The sequence below is a fragment of the Malus sylvestris genome, chromosome 3 (assembly GCF_916048215.2).
Source record: "Malus sylvestris chromosome 3, drMalSylv7.2, whole genome shotgun sequence".
In the NCBI taxonomy this organism is placed as follows: Eukaryota; Viridiplantae; Streptophyta; class Magnoliopsida; order Rosales; family Rosaceae; genus Malus; species Malus sylvestris.
The window spans coordinates 1858751-1878144 of NC_062262.1; the positions used below are offsets into that span (position 1 = coordinate 1858751).

The window sequence follows — 19394 nt, forward strand, 5'->3', positions numbered from 1 at the left end:
CATGTTTTTTTTCTGTGAAGATAGATTGGCAGCAGCTTTGTGCTTTTAAAGAAAATAACATTATTTTCAGTGCATTAATCTCAAATTAATTTTTCAGTGGCTGCCATCTTGTGGTTTCAATAGCATGTGTTTTTAAAGAGAAAATATTATTTTCATGCTGATTTTCATTTGGTTTTTTATTGAATGTCAATTATGAAAATGTGCCTTGTGATTTTCATAATTGATTGATTTTTCAACCAAACACTTCATCATATAAACATTCTGCATGATCGCGTTAGTATCCTGCAAAGTTCGAGGCGACAGTGATTGACGGCTGCGTTAGTGTCGTGCCACTTTAACTCGAAGGCTGAAGAGAGATCTAGTAGCAAAGCGCGGAGACAAAACTGCCTACTAGTATGCGTGTCTAATTGATGAGTTTTGTAAGTCTTTCTGTACTTATTTCTCTTAGTGTTTGTCCTGGCTTGGGAGCCCGAGGATTTTTCCAGTGGTGGGTTTTGCCTCGTTAAATCCTACATCATGTGTGCACTTTTTATTTATTGTTTTAATTGCATATGAGTATGATAGTTTGATATGTGATGTGAATGTGGATTTAATTTGAGAACTGAAAATTAAATTGAAAATTGAATTGAATTTTTAAATTGGAACCTATTCACCCCTTCTAGGTTAAACTAGTACCCATCCTAGAACTTTCACCATGTCGCCAAGAGAAACCGTGAACCAGAATAGAAGAGCTGGGGGGTGTTTGTTAAGGGTTTCTACTGTGTTTGAATCTCAGAGAAAGCTTATTTGCATGAGATGGAAATACTTGGGATTTTAAATTCCAGTTGTAGCATTTGCAATTGCAGCAATATATTACACACACACACACACACACATACTGGCTTTACTATCAGATGAAATTCGAGCAATGGTCCTTAAACTTTAACCCTGTTGGAGCTTTGGTTCTTGAAAAAATCTGTGACCGTTGGTCCATGAACTTGTCAAAAATGTGAAGCAATGGCCATTTTCATCAACTCCGTTATATATTCCATCCAAATTAAGCATGTGTGTGTCACATTAGACTGATCTAGTTGTGTCATCTGTTGCGAAACACCATGAGATTGAATCTGAAACGTTGCCCTGCCTTGGAGTTCTCTCAACCAACCTCTGGGCAAGCAAGACACAGCAGTGACATCATCTCTATCCACAACGGATACTTGAAAAAGAAAGATATATAATTTAACTCTGATCATGGTTGGATCAGTGCTGCTGAGTAGCCTATTTTGTTGTTACTCGCTTCTACTACGGAAAAGCAAAGGTGAGTCAACCTTATCAAGTCTCTGAAAAATTTTACGTACAAAGAGCTAGAAGACACACGGATACGGGGAAGAACTAGGCCGTGGTGCTTTTGCAACCGTTTTCAAAAGTTTTGGGGTCTGATAAGGGGAAATGTGTTGCTGTCAAAAGATTGGACATTATGTTAAAGAAATTGACTCGGATTCAAGGCTGAAATGGGCGCAAATAGTAGAACAGATCACAGGAGTTTTGTCAAGCTTACTAGGATTCTGCAATGAGGGGGAGCACCAAATTCTTGTGTACGAGTTATGGGCGAAGGCTCTCTAGCAAGCTTCCTCTTTGAAAGAGTGTAGGCCAAACTGGTACCCAAAAAAGGAAATTGCATTCGGAATTTGCAAGAGGGCTCTTGTTTTTACACGAGTGCAGCAGCCAAATCATCCATTGCGACATTAGGCCTCAGAACATACTTCTAGATGACTTTTACACAGCAAGAATTTCCGACTTCAAATTGGCCAAGCTTTTGAAAATGGACCAGACTTAAACTACCACTGGAATCAGGGGAACTCGAGGCTATGTTTCTTAAAACATGCCTATCACAGAAAAGTCGATGTTTCCAGCAATGGCATTATGTTGCTAAAGATTATATGCTGCAGGAAGAGCTTCGACAAGGAGGTCTGAAGATCAAATGGTTTTAGCAGATTGGGCATACAATTGCTAGGAGTAAAACAAACTGCATTTGGTGTTCCAGAATGACGATGAGGCATGGAAGACATCAAGAAGATGAAGTACGTTATGATCACAATGTGGCGGATTCAAGAGGATCCGCCACTGAGACCCACAACAAAGAAACTAACAATGATGCTCGAAGGATAATAAATTCAAAAAAACTCAAATCACCATTAAACACTTTGTTGTATAGATTCACAAACTAGATCAATCAAGCAAAAGATCGCACCTTGGTCGAACCAACAAAAGCAGGAATAATCCAGAAAATTAATTCAGCTTGAATAACAATTAGTCAATTAAGCAAGCAACTTAACAAACACATGGAGTGCATAATTCAAACCGAACTTTGATTAACCATAAATCTCCCAAGATCTCAACTTTACATATCAATTTCCAAAACCCATTACAAATCATAAAAACCCCACTACATTCTGCTGAAATTCAAAACCCTAAGATATGGGGATTTCTTAAGCCCTCTCACCCCTAATCCTACGAGCAAGCTGGATGTCCTTGGGCATAATGGTGACCCTCTTGGCATGAATGGCACACAGATTGGTGTCCTCAAACAGCCCCACCAAGTACGCCTCCGCCGCCTCCTGGAGCGCCGACACGGCGCTGCTCTGGAACCTCAAATCGGTCTTGAAGTCCTGTGCGATCTCCCTCACCAGCCTCTGGAACGGCAGCTTGCGGATCAGGAGCTCAGTGCTCTTCTGGTACTTCCTGATCTCCCTCAGGGCCACGGTTCCCGGCCTGAAGCGGTGAGGCTTTTTCACTCCTCCGGTCGCCGGAGCAGATTTCCGAGCAGCCTTAGTTGCCAGCTGCTTCCTTGGTGCCTTTCCTCCGGTGGACTTGCGAGCAGTCTGCTTGGTACGAGCCATTTGGGAAGATGAAAGTGGAAGACTGAAGGGTTTAGGAAGCGTTTGTTTCTCGGGAAAATTGGAGAGATTTTGATTTGGATTGGATGGAAAATGGCGGAGGCTTTGAGGGTTATTTATTTACGGTTTGGAGAGCAGAGGCGCGGGAAGTTTGAAATTTTGTGTTTTCGTGTGAAAATTTTGGAGGAGGAGGCGGCGGGAGAGTATGAGCCGTTGATAACTGTGAGAATCGACGGTTGTGAGTGCTCGATCCGTGGCACTAGGATCGGCCAATCGGACGGGTGGTTTACCTTTTTAAATATAATTTTTTTGTTGGTTGAAAAACCTGGACAAGTGATGATTTTTTAAGATCAATTTCTTCTATTTGTGGGAAATGAGATTATGTGGGTGGTAGTAATTTTAAAATTTATATTAAGGAGGTAAGTATTGGTCACAAAATAATAACTAATTTTTGTTTTAATTTCTCTTGTCAAGGAAAATCAAACTTCCGATGGAGTTTGATTTTCCTTTCCGAAATGAAGGTATCCTATTAGTCTAAGGGATTGGTCGGCTCAATCATCGTTCTTTGTGTGTGTAAGCCACACGCCAGAAGCAATAAAAAGAGAAACATGTCTGACGTTAGTCTGACGTCAAATCCACTGAATTACAAACTCGGGCCATTCCTGCCTGAGTGACGAGCCTGACGATGCTGGGCTCCTCAATAGCCCGATTGGGGTGGAGGACTCTAACAATAAAAAAGAAAGCAAAATAACAAACGAAGAACCAAAAGAAAAGTAATCAGACCCAACTGATAGAAAGTGCAAAATCATGTAATCTAAAGGAGGACTCTCCAGCAGTCTCTCTCTCAAGCATGACCTCTGATAATCTCTCACTCACACCTTCGCTACTACTGCAATCGAACTCTTCTTGTGGCAGAGGTGGCAATGGCATAATTGCTGGTAGGGAGGCACTGCTCCTAAACCTAGGTTGGCCTCCGCTCGAAGAAACCGCTGCTCGATCCCAGATGAATATATATATATATATATATGGAAGTTTTGGTGAAGTGCATGAAGAAAAATAAAATGTTTCAACCAAAGTTGCCTGGCACCAGTTAGGTATATATTGGTCATTTTCAACAAAGAGGAAGTCATGAGTTCTCATGACTCGGCGAACTCATATATCTCATCCGTGTCGGATGCGGCGATAATGGAGGTGTCCTTGGCCTTGAAGGATGCATGGAGGATTTTCTGTACACCGCTCCTTCCGTTCTTAAACGGCGACTTGACGGTGATGGAGCTTCCCATACGAAGTTCCTCGACCATGTCTCCAGTATGTCGCCGGTCCACTCGTCCGCCTTGGAAGTTTGGAACTGCCTTTGAGGCACTCAATGGAAAGCACCGCGGGTGATTTCAACTCTGGTCGGGGATTCCGAGCTTGGCTGCAGCGCTCAGTCCATGGTCATTAGCTCTTGAGAGCAACTCCACCCATGTGGATTGCTCGGGGGACAGGGGAGAAGAAAGGGCCTGAGGCCCGGTGGACAGTGTTCCAGCCATGGAGAGCCCGAGTGAGGGTGGGAACCCGAGCACAAGGCCCGTGAGGAATCCACGAGCCTGCAGCCCGAGGGCCAGGCATTATTTAATTTTTTTTTTGTCAGCCCGAGGGCCTGCAGCCCCATTTCCAATGTTTTTTTTTATTTTATATTATTTAAACAAACATTCACCTCTCCCAGACTCTGCGTAAAGCGGGAGCCTTGTGCACTGGGTACGACCTTTTTTTTATATTATTTAAACAAACAAAAAAAACTAATATTTTATTACATATTGCCAGAGGGGAGGGCTCTAAGGGTGGAGATGCAAAAGGTAATTACTGTTCATTAATGGTAGTTACTATTCATTAAAGGCAGTTACTGTTCAATAGGGTGGATTCAATAGTGAATTGCCAGGGGGAAGGGCTCCAAAGGTGGAGTTGCTCTGATGATGCGATGCGTTCTACTCTTGTATCTCCATGTAATAATACGTAAAAGCACAAGTGCCGATTTAGTTCTTGAACTATCACTTCAGCGAAAATTAGGCGCCTGAATTATTTTTTCGGTGAAAGAAGTCCTTAAATTTATTAAAAATTGCCAATTTCATTCCTACTATTATATTCAAAGTTATTTTATCCAATTTTTTGTCAATTTAAGTCACTTGACACATTTTTTAATGTAATACCGTCATTTTCTCGCTTATAAGTTCTTAACATTTCATGTAGGTTGCGAATCTACTTACCCTCCAAAGTTAATTCTATACACTATTTCTTTATGAAAAATTATCAATCTACCCTCCAATGTATATCACATGCAAGTAACGTGACTTAAAATGACGGAAAATTGAATATGATAGTTTCGAATATAATATTAGGGATATAATTAGCATATTTAATAATTCAATGACTGATTTTTTTTGAAAAAAAAAAGTTAGAAACCTAATTTTCACTCAAGTAATAATTGAATTCAATAACTCAATTGTCAGTTCACCTTATGTAAAATAGAGAGAGGGGGAAAGGGATTGGAAAGGAGTAAAAAGTCAATGAATTTGAAGGGAATGAGAGGGTTTTGGGGTGCCGTGGTTTTGTTACACACTCAAAACTCAATTTCTACGAACTTTCTCTTCCATTAAGGTGAAATTATTCAAAAATGCTATTTTTACGCATTTTTCATACTAAATTTACATTACTTTTTGAGAGATCCACTTGTATCGGTAACTTTATATTTATTAAAAAAATATACAAATATATTATAAAAAATGTAATAAAGGTAATATTACTTGAGTTTTTACGCACACTATACGGTTTAAAAATAAAAGAAAAATAGAAGTGAAACAATAATATTGTGCGCTCACCAAAAAAATAAAATGAAAAAAAAAGAGCAAATTAGAGTAATAATAATATAATATAACGACGACGAGGAAAGTGACGTCGTTAGAGTTGGCTTGCAAATAAAACAAATTGATAAAAAATCCGCCAAAGCAGTGGAGGATTCTCGTACGGCAGTTAACAATTAGCTGCCACAAATATTCTGAAAATTTTGAATCAAATGGAATCTCCACCTTCATGGGACCATAGCCCTCCATATATTAATTGGTGGCCTCAAAACGCCTTAAAATTTATACTAAATCCTCACTTGGATAATCATTTCTGGCAGAGTCCTGTTTGGTTCCCGGGAAAATTGAGCTGCAGAAAAAGGTAAAGGAAGAAGCTTTCTTTTCCAGGTTTCATATTTCACCTGAATCAATCAATTATCCATTTTGTATGTCCCTTTTGGGATTAGCAAAGTGCTCGATTTTGGTTTTGGAATATGGGTTTTTTCAAAGGCGTGACCTTTGTGATGGTTTATGCTTAATTGTTGTTTGAACACTAAGTTTTGAATTTGGGGTTTTTCCAAATTTAAGAATTTTGTGATAGTTTATGCTTTTTTTTTTTTATCAGAAAACTATTCTTTGAATTTGGTTTTTTGGGTTTTTTTTTATCTAAAAACTTTCGACCTCGTGATGGTTTATGCTTGTTAGTTATTAGATAACTACTCAATTCTGAATTTTGGGTTATGCCTCGTGGAATACTTGAAGCTAACGACAGACTCAGCGTAAAACTAAGCGCACTAGCATTCTAGGATTCATATAACCGACCACATTTAGTTTGATAAGGATTTATTGTTTTTGAGAACTTTGTGAAGATGAATGCAATTAGATAATTACTCACATTTGAATTTAGTTTTTTGGGTTTTTGTAAAAGGTGATATAGCTTTGTGATGGTTCAAGTTCTGCGACCATGCTGATGGTGTATGCTTCAGGAGTTATTACGTATTTAGATTCTGCTCATAATTTTCTACAGCATGAGGCATCATTACCCTGCAAGACTACCCATGTGAATTTCTTGAACAAAATCTCAATTTGTATTAACCCAATTGGAGCTCCTTGTAACTCTACACCCTCTGCTTCTTACTTTCCGTGGAGAAGTCGAAATCAGCTAAACAGCCCCAAGAAATGGCTGGTAAGTGTTTTCGTTAGTTTCTTTTGTTTAAAATTTTGAAACAAGAAAAGGGAATTTGGAGGTTTGTACGAGTGTTTGATGTGTATTACTATTATGCATTACAGTGCCGGATGCAGGATTCGATTCCGTCAGACGATGAGTATCGATCATCGCGCAACATAGCTATCAGTTTATTTAGGCGGTACAGGAATGTGGTCGACCGTGGAGGAGGTGCCAACCTAAAAGTATATACAGAATTCAGTGGTATTTTGGTGTGTTTTTCTTTGTTTAATTTCTTTCACAACTGATGTTTAATTTGGTTGAGCAGGAGTTCATCAGTGCCGGGGTGAATGCTTATGCACTGGGGTGCACTGACGAGGGATTAAGAAAAGAACTTGTTGATATGAAGGAATCTGGTGTTGAAATTGAAGGAATGCACAGCTATGGTGGAACCACCAGTTTGAAATCCAAGATTGCTTCAGAGGAGGTAAACTCTCTCCTTCATTTTTAACTTGTACCATTTGTCGAAATGCAACTAGTATAGCATATGTTCATGCGTTATCTGATTGACTATAAGGATTGGAATATGAAATTTATTTCCCGACTCCGATGATCTTTGTGATCTTTTGACTAAAATGAGTGCCAGTCATAGTCTAGTGTTGGAAATGTGGGAAGCAGGAAATGCATGTTAAGGTTTCTGTTGGTTAAACCTTTCGACTGTTGCTTCTTAAGGTGAATGATTAATTAAGTTGGATCCGGATCCCCTTTTCCTTCCTTTCTTCACAATGCAGGTTGATGAGTGCATTCTGTGGTTGAGCATTATATTCATCACCATATTGTGTACACCACAGCCAACAATAGTTAGATGGTCATCCACACCTCCAGTGTCGGACGAAGAAAGACTCAAATGGAAAGGCTTTTGTGCACTCATAGCAAATGCGTATTACGTGAGAGGAATGGCATGGTAAGCTTCTTTCAGCATATTCAATTCCTAACTCATTTACTTGATGTTATTACCACAAATAATCAACGTCCACTTTGAACGTTTCAATTCTTTTCAAGCATTTTAAACACTATTTTGGCGCAATATAAATCGCTTGTGAAGGTTCAACTCTTTGCTTAAAACTTTTTTTCTTGAAGGCTTCCAGTAAAGACACTTCAACTAGAGCAATTGGCAGTGGTTGGACAAGCCGAGGAACCATCAGTTGTTGCAAGTCGAATGCGATTAGTTTTTAGCACGCTTGAGGTTAGCTGAATATAGCACATTTTCCCAAGTAACTAATTGAGAATATTTTGTGTTCAATATCAGCCCTTACCCTTGTGGTGGTTTCTGTTATATAGTCTGCACATATATTTGCTGTAATACGTTTTTAGATTGTATCGAATCAAATTACGCTCTGCCCTAGAATATGTGATGAGGAATTGACTCTGATGAACAACGAATTATTTGCACGTGCAGGTTGTGAGTCCACAATGGCCTAGAGTATAGCGGTTCGGTTTCAAGAACATATTATATGCTGACTGTACTTTACATTTGTGGTACGTAAATCTCTATAGCCCAAATATTTTCCACTTTAGAAGGGAAAAACAGAGGGAAATACTATAGCCTCATGTTCGAATTTTACTTATGAATGTGAAGAATGTCACTGTTTTTGTTCAAGTTATTTGTTCACGTGCGATTTCAGAGGTTAGAAAGGTTGGCTTGCATCACAAGTTTGTGACCCTCACTCTCCTTCTACCCACCTCTCTCTAAACCCAGGCCAAAACCCACGATCACTAAAACCCTTGCCGCCAAACGAAACAGCCCGCCCCTCCTTTCCTCCACCTTCCTCGCTGCCACCATGGACACCGGAAATACAACAAGATTTGTGTTCCAACCTGTTGCTTCTCGTCTGGTCATCTGATTCGCTCAATCCACCAACCTGGGACACAAATCCCGACACTCATATCGCAATTCAGCAGAGGGGGCAGCGAATTCGGTAGCTACTTCTTCCCTTTTAGAAATCTTTCATCTCTCTGTTATCGTGTTAGATGCGCAGAAAGGGACGATGGAGAGAGAGACGGGTAGGATTGCCATAGAGAAAATTAATAAGATCTTCCATTGAAAGAGCACTGTCACATTGTATGATTAAATACAAAACTCTCTGCACTTATAATATATATCTATATATATATACTAGCTAGAATCTTATATCTTACTTCAAAGTATCGTCAACGAATGGGATGAATAAACTCAACGGTTGCATATATCGTTTTCCACATCAACCAACAAAAGGTAGACCTTTTATTCATCATAAAAGCAAGGTCTACCTTTCTATGCCCATCTCTTCTGTGGAGTAGCATCCTTTCGTCCGGATGCAGAACGTCTTCGAATGATCTTTTTCGAATCCCCACCAGCTGATATCGGCCTTGACCTTGAAAATTGAGTGCTATTCGATCTCTTGATGGGGCTCATTGGTTGAGATTTCGGACTCATTGGTTGTGAATTTTTGCTCACTGATTGTACTTGCCTTGAATTCATGGTGATCTCTTTCAGAGGATTCAGTGGTTGGGATTTTATGCGACTGTCAGTTGGTTTCACCTTCAAAGTTGACGCTTTTCCGGGCTCTGGTTCCTGGATTGTTGGAACAGGGTCAAGGATCTGAGGAACCTCTGGAGTTTTAGCAACAGGAGGAGCTGGTGATCGAACCACTGGAGAGCAGTCTGAATCGGAAGATGAAGGGCTAGTAGTACTATCCATATCATAAACGAGGTTGTCCATCAAGTGCGGAATTTTTCTATCGTCATCATGTGCGTTTGAGGAAGAGAAAGAAGGTCTCTGAAGCCTTGTAAGGTGTACTACCTGCATTAAGATATATATGAAACGAATTTCTCAAAAGTCATAACCCATTCTTTTCCCCAAATTCTGAAACCCCGTGGCTTATTAAGCAACTCCTTTACCTTTTGTTCTAGAACTACCATGTCCCTCTTTAGTCTTGTAATCGTCGAGTTCTTCCTACGTATTATGTCTTCTAACTCCGAAATCCTCTGCCATGAATGATCAGATTAACAGTGATCAGTCTACGACAAGATTCGGCATTAAAAGAAGGAAACGAGAATAAAAGTGGGAGGCTACCCTTGAACCGGCACTTTCAGATGACTGGAGTAAAGTGGTTAGCTCCTGTATGGTTCCATCTCTCTCTTCACAATCCTTCTTGAGATTGTATATGTCTTGTTCAATAGCTAAGGTGTTTAGCTGCGGAAATCACAACGAATTACATCAAGAACACGAAAAGTGATACCTCAGACAGTATAACTACATGCTTGCTAGCTTTACAATGACAACTAAAGTCTTGAAGGACATGCAAACCTCCCCATCAGAGCAGGGGAACTTCGAACCTACATGGCCTGACATCGTTACCATGAATCGTAAGCTAAATTGAGTTTCAAACATCCCCTACCAAACCTCAATGGAGAAGTTTTCTTCAAACATAGATTTAACAGTTCACCTGCTTCATATCTGTTCCTTGACAAAGATCCAATGTTTTGAAATAGTAATGTCGATGGGAAATTTAGTAGATACGACGCGTTCCATTACCTGGATGTCTGCAGCAGAAGTGACACTTGAGGCCAAGTCTGATAAATCTGACATACGGCGCTCCTCTTGCTCTTGTACATTTGGCAAAGACATTTTATATTGTAGTATCCGATCCCCATCAGATACTTTCTCAGCATTGTTATCCTGATACCAAATTAAGAGATCAGCAAGATTCAAGATTTCTGCATTAGTACAAGATAACTCGAAACAACCTATGTTGCGGCACGGAACAAATTCTTACCACCAACCCATTTGGAAGGTCACGATGTTGATCGCAGAGCCAACAACCACAATCAACAAATTTGATTTTATGGGAACCAAAAGATTCGTTGCGTTGCAATTCTGCGCTTTCGAGGGTGGAAGGAACAAGAGTTCCTGAGTGATCCTTAATGTTATTCATCTGCTCGCAAAGGCTGTCAAGTTTCTGCTGCATGCTTGATAATATTTGATCCTGGTAAACAGTTGGATACAAGAATTTAAGTCAAGAAATTATATACTTCATCAACAGAAGGTTCTCATCATTTAACAGAAAAGCGTATTCGAATTCAGTTAACTCGAAAGATTGATAATTTACTCAAAAACAATTTCAAATCTGATACTTCAGATGTGATGAAGATTATTATTTGATCAAATGTATATGAAAATAAATAAAAGTCAGGAAAAAATAAAATTTAAATAAAAACAGACCCAATTATTAATATAACTTGCGTACCGGAACAACTAAAATAAATATACAGAGAGAATCATGCATGAAATTTTCAAATTTTGAAAATTTATTGAAGAAAACGGCTAAAGATTCATTTTTTAAACAACCCAAATCACTAATCAGCAATTCAAAGAGAAAATTGAAAATTTAATAAACCCAATTTAATCAAAGCTCAATGATGACAAACCCTAAGTTCCACAGATTTTTTCAGCTTCGAAATGTGGCGGTTTTTCTTCGATTCGGCGGCGGCGGCGCTTATCACGGCGACGAAGAGGAACCTCTGGAAGGGGCTGAACAGCTCCCAAGCCGCGGCTTGCTCTGGTCTCAAGCCACCCTTAATGGTTCCAGCCGAGCTGGCCTCATCGGCATTGACCATTCGACCTTCGAGGTTGATCCAGGCCAGCTTCCGGCGAGCCGGCACGGGGCGGTTCCGCTCATTGAAGCTGCTGGAGAGACGGCGCGTGGAGGAGGGCGTGGGGATTGGGGTTAATGTGACCCGAGCCGCGCTGAAGCCGGCGAAGGGGAAGTCTTGGTGGGATAGTTCCATGGCATGAAGGGCGGAGAGGAGAGAGAGAGAGAGAAGCGACCAGGTTTTGAATGCCAAAGTCTTGTTTTTTCGTTGGTATTTGATTCAAATGATTTTAAATCGAGAGGGAAACCGCAATGACCGTTTGGCCAACGTCCATATTCAAACGTTGGGATTTTTCTCCTTTTTTCTTTTTTTTCTTGGGTTTTGATTTTCTTTAAAAATTAATATTTGATATTCTACTTATGTTAAACAAAAAAAATAAAAATATAAATTGTATACTTAAAAGTTAATATAGTTTTCAATTTATCAAGAACAAATATTTTTGTTTCTGGGGTCCAAATATATTGCTAAAACAGTTTTTTTTTCTAATACAACTAGTGACTAGAATCAGTTATTTAGTCGGTTAGTTTGGTAATTTAGTCATAATTGTAAAGACGTTGTACGCAGATATATCCTAATGACTAGAAGTTTTTTTTTTTTTTTTTAAAGGCAGAAATCTCGTACTAATGGAGAATATCAGATGTTACGAGATACGAATTATCTGGTATAATTGGAATGAAAATGAAATACGAATTTCCTAATCAGACTCAATTTGGTAGCATTCTTATTTTATTTTTTATTTTTTTTGCATCTTTTTATGATTCGCATAAAAGAAATTTAAATACCTATGATATACAATTACAAAATAAAAGTGATTTAAGGGTTTTGGGAATATTGGTCACAATTGATAGTTTGGAGGGAGGGCAAGTATAACAAGGTCTAACGTGAGAGAGTATTTGCTAAAGTTTTAGTAAAAAAACAATTAAATGTCACTTAGTATTACGGTCTAATGATATTCATCTTTCCTTGTAAGTGATAGTTCTTAGGTTTGATTATAGCCAAATGCGAATTTGAACTATATTATTGATAGCCCATTAAGAGGCTAAGCCCACCTCTTCTCCCGAATATAGATAATATAATTTGTTAAAAAAACATTAAATGTACTTAAAAAAACAATTAAATAGTTATTTTCTTCATCTTACCCTTTTTATGGGGCTTAAATAGCCATACCATTGGACTTTAGCCATGTAATCTTTTTGGTACAAGATGGACAAAGGCCCAGATGTAGCAGAAGACAAAGGCCCAGTTAGCTATAGAAATTTGTCCTTCTCCTTATGCTCAAGTTCGAAATCATCTTTCCGTAAATTAAAGTTTTTAGAATAGGAGATCAATATAAAGAAAATAAAAACACAGAAACTCTAAATAAACATGTACCTAACCTATTACGTAGCTTTAGTGGAGCCATGAAGGGGTCAGGTTGGTCCCAGGCTCATCCTAATATTATTTTTTTCATACAAAAAAGTTTAGTGTTATGTTAAGTTTTTGCAAGGTTTTTCGGTGGGCTCGAGGCCCCAATCCGACGGTTTTACTTTAATTTCTTTCATCGGGTTTAGTTTGAGGTTTGTGGCTTCTATGGACTTCATACAATCCGTTGATTTGAGTTTTGATGAGGACTCTAGTCTGTGGACCAGTGGAAGAAGAGAGGAAGAAAGTTACATACTTGAGGTTTAGATTTAAAGAAGAAGATGATGCGAACGATACCATACTAAACCCAAACAACGATGGTCGGTTGCTCATCACACGGCAGAATAATTTTTGTAAGATAAGAAGAGCATTTCAAATTGAAACTTTTGAGCTCCTTCTAGACTAAGATCCTGGCCCCGCCATTTAATTTTTTTTTGTCCTAACCTCGTTGTCAATACCTGAAAGTGAGAGACTCTCTTGAGATAAGACCCCAACATTGAGATAACACTGGGCCTGTGATTAGGAAAGGAGGAGAAAAAATTATGGATTTAATAATGTTTTTTAATTTTTTTCAGTTACTTGGCGGCCCTGCCGACGTTATTAGAACTTGACAGTAGCAGTCATGCATGCACGTTACTTAATATTGTTTTTATAGGGATTCAACCTCTCTGATATTTCGATGGTAATTAGAGAGTAGATTCCTAGCATGCTCTGGGATATCTTATATATTGGGGGTTATATTTCTGTAGTAAAAAAATTCAATAACCAAAATCTAATGATGGACCAAAAATCCTGATAGATAAGATACACCAAAAAATAATAGATTTTTCAATTAATGAAGGAGGTTTGTTTTGGTGTTTTTATCAAACCAAGTTTACAATGCCATTCTGCATTGACTAGTTTGGGAGGCAGTAGCTTCATCATGCAGCTGGAAAGAAAAAGGTCCCGCTTAGAAAACAAAGTTCGTTAACTTCATGATTCCAACTAGTACACCTACATCTCTCTTTGTGATGAATTGAGACCCTATCCGGACCTCTATTCTCGAAGCCGTCAGAGACAGAGATCCGGACCACTCATTTAAAATCGTAGGCTCCCATTAGACCATTATACTGGCCCACTTCACACAAATTAAAGGTCTGAATCTTTCTCTCTCTCTTTCTCTCTTGAACGGTCAGAATCTTTGAATTCGCTGACTCTAAATTTTTTCGATTCAGAGAGGATCTCGATTCATGACCAAAGTTTGCCAAGAGAAATATGTATCTATATGTATATAGTGGCATTGTGCTTCCACAAGGAATAAAAACAAGTAGAAAGCAATCTTTCTTTGATGGGTAAGGCAATGCAATTTTTGGGAGGGACATGACATAAGCTATGACATGGCAACCACTTACATGCAGAAGACAGTGACTCGTCCATTTGATGCAGCTTACGATAGCCATTCGTTCTTCCAACAATCATTCTTCACCAAGGCATCCAACCTCTTGGTTATGAAAGCAAAGTTGAAAAGGAAGACTAAGTTATAAAAAAAAAAAAAAAAAAAAAGACCCAACTCATGTTTTTGCTAGCCTTCTTATGATTATGACACAATAACACGTTACGAGCACGAACAATAAAATAAGTCTATGTGTTGAATTTTATTGGGTCTGATTTATGATGAGCTGATAGGGACATAACACATTAATTAAGGGCTCGAGTCAATATTCATTTACAAAACACGATAACCACTCTTTATCTTTGTGAAATTTGTTTTATTTATTGTTTAGTCTATAACTTAATTGGATTCTTATGTTACATGTTTGTCGGTGAAAGGTCCGACATTTGTTATGTGTATAATGTACTTGGCTAAGCTTTTACGGTAGTTTTAGGTTTAAGGTTATTTTAGTTATGTAATACTTGTTATTATTCGATAATATATTTTTTTTAAACATATATTTGATAATATTTTTTATGTTGGAGTTTTCTAACCCCAAAAGGAATGGAGAAAACGAGTAAACATGTGAAACACAGCACAACCAACAAGATTTATAAATTTGATGATGACAAGTTAACGTGTTAAATTTGAATTTAACAAGATCTCACATTATATGAACATCTCATTAGAACGCTACACGCTATGACATGTCTAGTTCACCAACCACACACACACCAAAACAAATTTACATAACGAAACCAGAACTAGGAGTGGTCCCCTTGTTGCATAGAACAAGACAAATGCCAATAAAATTAGGGTGCCAACCATGTTACTCGTACCTAAAATCTGCAATTCTTTGAGGTTCAACTGGTCCCCTATAGTCCATAATACTTGTCGGCATCCTAGAGGTACCTCAACCATTCAATATTTCATACAACAACAAAATCTTATTCTACTAGGTAAAGTCGGCTGTATGAAATTTAGAACGCTAATACATTCGGTTTATAACCTCAAAAAATATTTTTAAAATGAAATCATTTGAACCTACACTATTGAATCCAAATTGGGCAACAAGAACAATTACCATCTTGAGTGGATGCAGTTTGATACCTAAAAATAAAAGCAAAGAGAAAATGCTCATTTAGTAATCATGGAATCTTTAATTTGCTTCACTCATTCCTCCCCCAATTATGCTAGAAAAAGCATGTTTGCCTCTAGATGTCGCCATGTGTTTTCATTTTTTGTGTTGCTTCCTCACACAACTTCGTATAAATAGCGTCTCTTTTTCACGTAAGTTCGTAAGGGACTGCAAATTTGATTAATTGCTTGAGCTCCACGAATTGAGATCCTCTCTAGATCTCACAGTCAGGAACCGACAAAACGAAAAATCTAAACTACTCATTTCATCCATGGCCCTCATTAGTATATCTCGTTAACCCACCTCACACAAACTAAGGGTCAAGATCTCTCTCTCCCTCTATTAGACGGTTCAGATTATTCAGTCCGCTCCGGTCTACGAGATTCAGAGAGGATCTAAATTCGAGCTCGACAACTGTAAACATGTATTGTCACATCTTAACAAAATACTACTATACAGCTTGCATTCTATTAATGTCATCAGTGGGTTTTGAATCCTACACATCAACTTTTGGCACCCCCTTTTGCTTCTTTTCCTCCCCACCCACTTAATAAATAACCTAATTGTCAATTTTTTTCAGTATAAAAGACAACCCCAGCACACTACAGCTGCTTTCTATCTTCTTTTCCAACTTCTAATGGTTCTGTACATCAACAAAAGCAAAGTCCCCTCCCACACTTTTGTGTTGCTACTGCTGCTTGTTTGAGCAAGTACACTTGGCACGATTTTCGGAGAGCGTCTGAAAAAAAATTAAGAGAAAAAGAAGGATAACCGATGAGTGAATACATTACAAATGCAAGTCACAAGTGTTTGAGCTCCACAATTTGTAAATTTTCATGATTGGATTCCGAAAAATACCTGGACTTGAGTTTGAAGGTCTTTAATGTACTCAACAGCCAAATCCAACATGTCGGAAGTGTGTGCTTGCTGCAAAGGAAAGACCTTAGAATCTTAGATGTTTTGAGTCTAGTGTAATCGCTAACTGGTTCATAGATCGAAAAAACAAGTGAAGATTTTACCTTGTCCATGTTTGGTACAAGCTCTTGCAGTTTCCTCATTCGTTCGCTAATTCGGGTTCTTCTCACCTGACCGGAACAAAAATAAACATTTTGAGCATTTTAATATAACATCTACAAATGGAGCTTTTCGTTTAACAGTGTTTAAAGCAATAAGAAGGGTGTACAATGTGTGATATTGAGACACTAAAACAGTACCCTCTCAGCAATGCTTCTTGGGTGTGTGGCGCAGCCCCGCTTTGCTCGAATCTTACAAGGAACAGAATCTTGGAACTGTAAAAACTTTTCAATGGCAGCCATCTCCGCGGATGTTTTTGGCAAGCTCAAGTGATGAGCTAGAAGAGTAGGAGGATGATTTCCGGTCTCCACATCCTGCATGACAGTAATGAAAACTATCAGACACTAGATAATACACAACCAAGCACATTACTTTTTAACACAAATTTGGTACCTGAGTTTCAGATGGACTTAAACCAGTGTATGCTTTCACATCGTCATCCCTAAAGCCTGTATCATCACCCAAAATCGCAGAGTCATCCCATGAATCCATTGGGAAACCAGTCACATAATTGTTACCACGGCCATCCCCAAAACCTCGAGCATCTTGACTATTCGATCGCATTCTTTTGTTCCCAATTTCAGAAATCGGACTCATTAGCCCCGATGTAGATGGTGGCCCTGAAGAGAAATTTTTCAACCTGCTCGCAGAAGAAAAAGATGCTTCTTCATTAGTGCTATTACTTGCTCCGAAGTTTCCCATTCCTCTCAATGTACCATAGCCTGCCACTGCCAAATGCTAAGTATCATTCTCAAATCGATACCATCTTTTTTCTTTTGAATCTAAACTAAGACTAGAATCAAACAAACGGAAGAACCAGAACAATTGAATCTTTCATAAAATGTTTGGTAGATTAGATTTCGTAAGCGACAGTTATCACTAGGTCACTTTATTTCCAACTGATTTATCAGAATGATCTACAAAGTTCATTACTTTGCTAAACGAAATCAATCAATTCAAATAACAGAAAGCAAATATAATTCTGCATACGGTGAGAAAATTAAGCATCCAAAAACTGAAAGAAACAAAAATATGCCTCACAATAATCAAAATTTACTTGATTTAGCACTTCTACCTTTTGGAATTCATCAATGCTGAAAAAAGGAACATACCATCAATGTTCATATTGGAGAACAATCCAGCAGGCGAGCTACTATGCCGAATAAGATTGGAATTTGCGAGATCACCACTGGTTTTCATAGAAGGCAAGTGACTTCCCCCCATTGAATAAGCTCCTTCATTCAAGTTCTGATTAGGCAAAGGCGGTTTCGACGACGGCTGGTAAAATCCTTGAGCAACAGATGAATAGTTGTTCAAATTGCTCTGCTGCTGCTGAATCACCCCCACTTCATCATCAACCTTAGGCACCATAAATTGTGGTTGCTGATTATTAATCTGTGTTTCAACTTTGTGTTGTGATACAATTTCTTCCGTTCCTCCACCACCACCTCCTCCTCCATTACCACCACCTTCACTAGCCAGAAACCGGGAGAAAATCCTCTCGGTTTCAGGGCTAGAAGGCCGATTGAACAAGGGCTCACAAAGCTCTGAGTCCAAAATGTTTGTGAAATATGAGCTGGGAGCTGACCGGTAGCGCGTCAAGCTAGAGTTCATATGCTGCTGGGGTTTGTCATGATGCTGGTGAAGATCTGATTCCATTGCTTCTTTAATTCTTCAAATTCTCATCCAAAAATCCAAACTTCAACAAAGCAATAAACTCCTCCTTTTCTATTTTCTGACCATAATCAGATCAAATCACAAGTAAAAGCTCTGGCTTTATCCCCTGCAAAAATACTCAGAAAACAAAATAAAAGAACCCAACTTTTAGATTCAACCCAAGAATTTAAAGCTACCCAAAAGCCAAATCCATGTAATTTTTACTCGAGTTAAAAGATGTATTGATTCTGCTATAAAAGTAGCTTCTGAAACAAAGAAAAACTGAGGACAGCAGACCCTAAATAGTACCATTTTTCACTATTCACTCAAAATTTCTTACAAATCCCAAAAACTTCCCAAAATCCACCAACAACTTTCCTATTCCTGAAATCTCAATCACCCAAGTAAGGAAGATAACATAAGAAATCCAAACAACCCACTGAAATCAAGCACAATATCAGATGACATAAGACAAAACCAAGAATATAAGCATAACAATATAAAAAGCAAACCTTTATACACACACTCTCTCTCTCAAGAACTTATCTCTATCTCTCTCTCTAGACTTCTTTCTCTACAGTTGCTGATGCTGGTTCTGGGCATGGAGTACTAGTGACAGCGGTGGTGGAGTTCTCGTTGATGCCAGTGACAAGCGACTGTGGAGAGATAAAAGTGAAACCCACAACAAATAATAATAAATAATAATTTAAAAAAAAACCATTTTCTTTCCTCTTCTATTTAGTTCAGCCCCACAGGAGTAATTGAGGACAGAAATTCTAGCCTCTCAAATTTAGTAAGTACTGCTTTGGTACTGATATGCTTTTATAAAAAATAGGTATTAGAAAAACTTGAGCTTAAAAAGATGTTTTATAAACACTTAAACATAATTTAGGGGTGGTTTGGGAGTGAGGTGCTTAAAAAAAAAGCATCTATGAAAAAAAACTGTGAGGGTTTTAGGTGTTTAGTAAACTAAAAAAAAGGGGCTTATTTTGGAAGTTACTGTGAGAATAAGCTGAAATCAAAGGAAAAAGTTGAAGCAGCTATTTGTAGCTTTGAAAAACTGGTTTTTTTTCAAAGCACACGGAGCTACAGTGCTCCTTTAATGAAAAGACATACTATCAGACTGTTTTTTTTTTCCAAAAACACTTTTACAAAAAAG

General features: G+C 38.4%; 4 protein-coding genes across 7 annotated transcripts; 1 reads left to right on the plus strand and 3 right to left on the minus strand.

The window, feature by feature from the left end:
* Positions 1-2327: 2327 nt before the first annotated feature.
* Positions 2328-2984, minus strand: LOC126616256 (histone H3.2). The gene has a single exon (XM_050284276.1). The coding sequence runs from the start codon at positions 2877-2879 to the stop codon at positions 2469-2471; it is 411 nt and encodes a 136-aa protein (XP_050140233.1). The 5' UTR covers positions 2880-2984; the 3' UTR covers positions 2328-2468.
* A 2924-nt stretch (positions 2985-5908) lies between these two features.
* On the plus strand, positions 5909-8520 carry LOC126616253 (uncharacterized). Of its 2 annotated transcripts, none has more exons than XM_050284270.1 (7): positions 5909-6077; positions 6624-6881; positions 6986-7105; positions 7189-7347; positions 7652-7824; positions 8001-8106; positions 8320-8520. In XM_050284270.1, the coding sequence occupies exons 2-7, from the start codon at positions 6660-6662 to the stop codon at positions 8347-8349; spliced, it is 810 nt and encodes a 269-aa protein (XP_050140227.1). In that variant the 5' UTR covers positions 5909-6077; positions 6624-6659; the 3' UTR covers positions 8350-8520. The 2 variants fall into 2 exon arrangements, with proteins under 2 accessions (XP_050140227.1, XP_050140228.1); XM_050284271.1 differs by having other exon boundaries at positions 5932-6077; positions 6603-6881.
* Positions 8521-8930: 410 nt separating this feature from the next.
* LOC126616247 (uncharacterized) lies at positions 8931-11777 on the minus strand. The gene is made up of 6 exons (XM_050284261.1): positions 11331-11777; positions 10679-10888; positions 10438-10581; positions 9976-10095; positions 9801-9887; positions 8931-9702 (listed from the first exon to the last, which is right to left on the minus strand). Exons 1-6 carry the CDS (start codon positions 11688-11690, stop codon positions 9175-9177), a joined length of 1449 nt encoding a protein of 482 aa, XP_050140218.1. The 5' UTR covers positions 11691-11777; the 3' UTR covers positions 8931-9174.
* Positions 11778-15905: 4128 nt separating this feature from the next.
* Positions 15906-18977, minus strand: LOC126616249 (transcription factor bHLH122-like). Of its 3 annotated transcripts, none has more exons than XM_050284265.1 (7): positions 18748-18977; positions 17692-18362; positions 16973-17301; positions 16720-16893; positions 16525-16590; positions 16364-16432; positions 15906-16244 (listed from the first exon to the last, which is right to left on the minus strand). In XM_050284265.1, exons 2-7 carry the CDS (start codon positions 18236-18238, stop codon positions 16194-16196), a joined length of 1236 nt encoding a protein of 411 aa, XP_050140222.1. In that variant the 5' UTR covers positions 18239-18362; positions 18748-18977; the 3' UTR covers positions 15906-16193. The 3 variants fall into 3 exon arrangements, with proteins under 3 accessions (XP_050140222.1, XP_050140220.1, XP_050140221.1); XM_050284263.1 differs by having other exon boundaries at positions 16973-17307; positions 18748-18972; XM_050284264.1 differs by lacking the exon at positions 18748-18977 and having other exon boundaries at positions 16973-17307; positions 17692-18736.
* Positions 18978-19394: the final 417 nt, after the last annotated feature.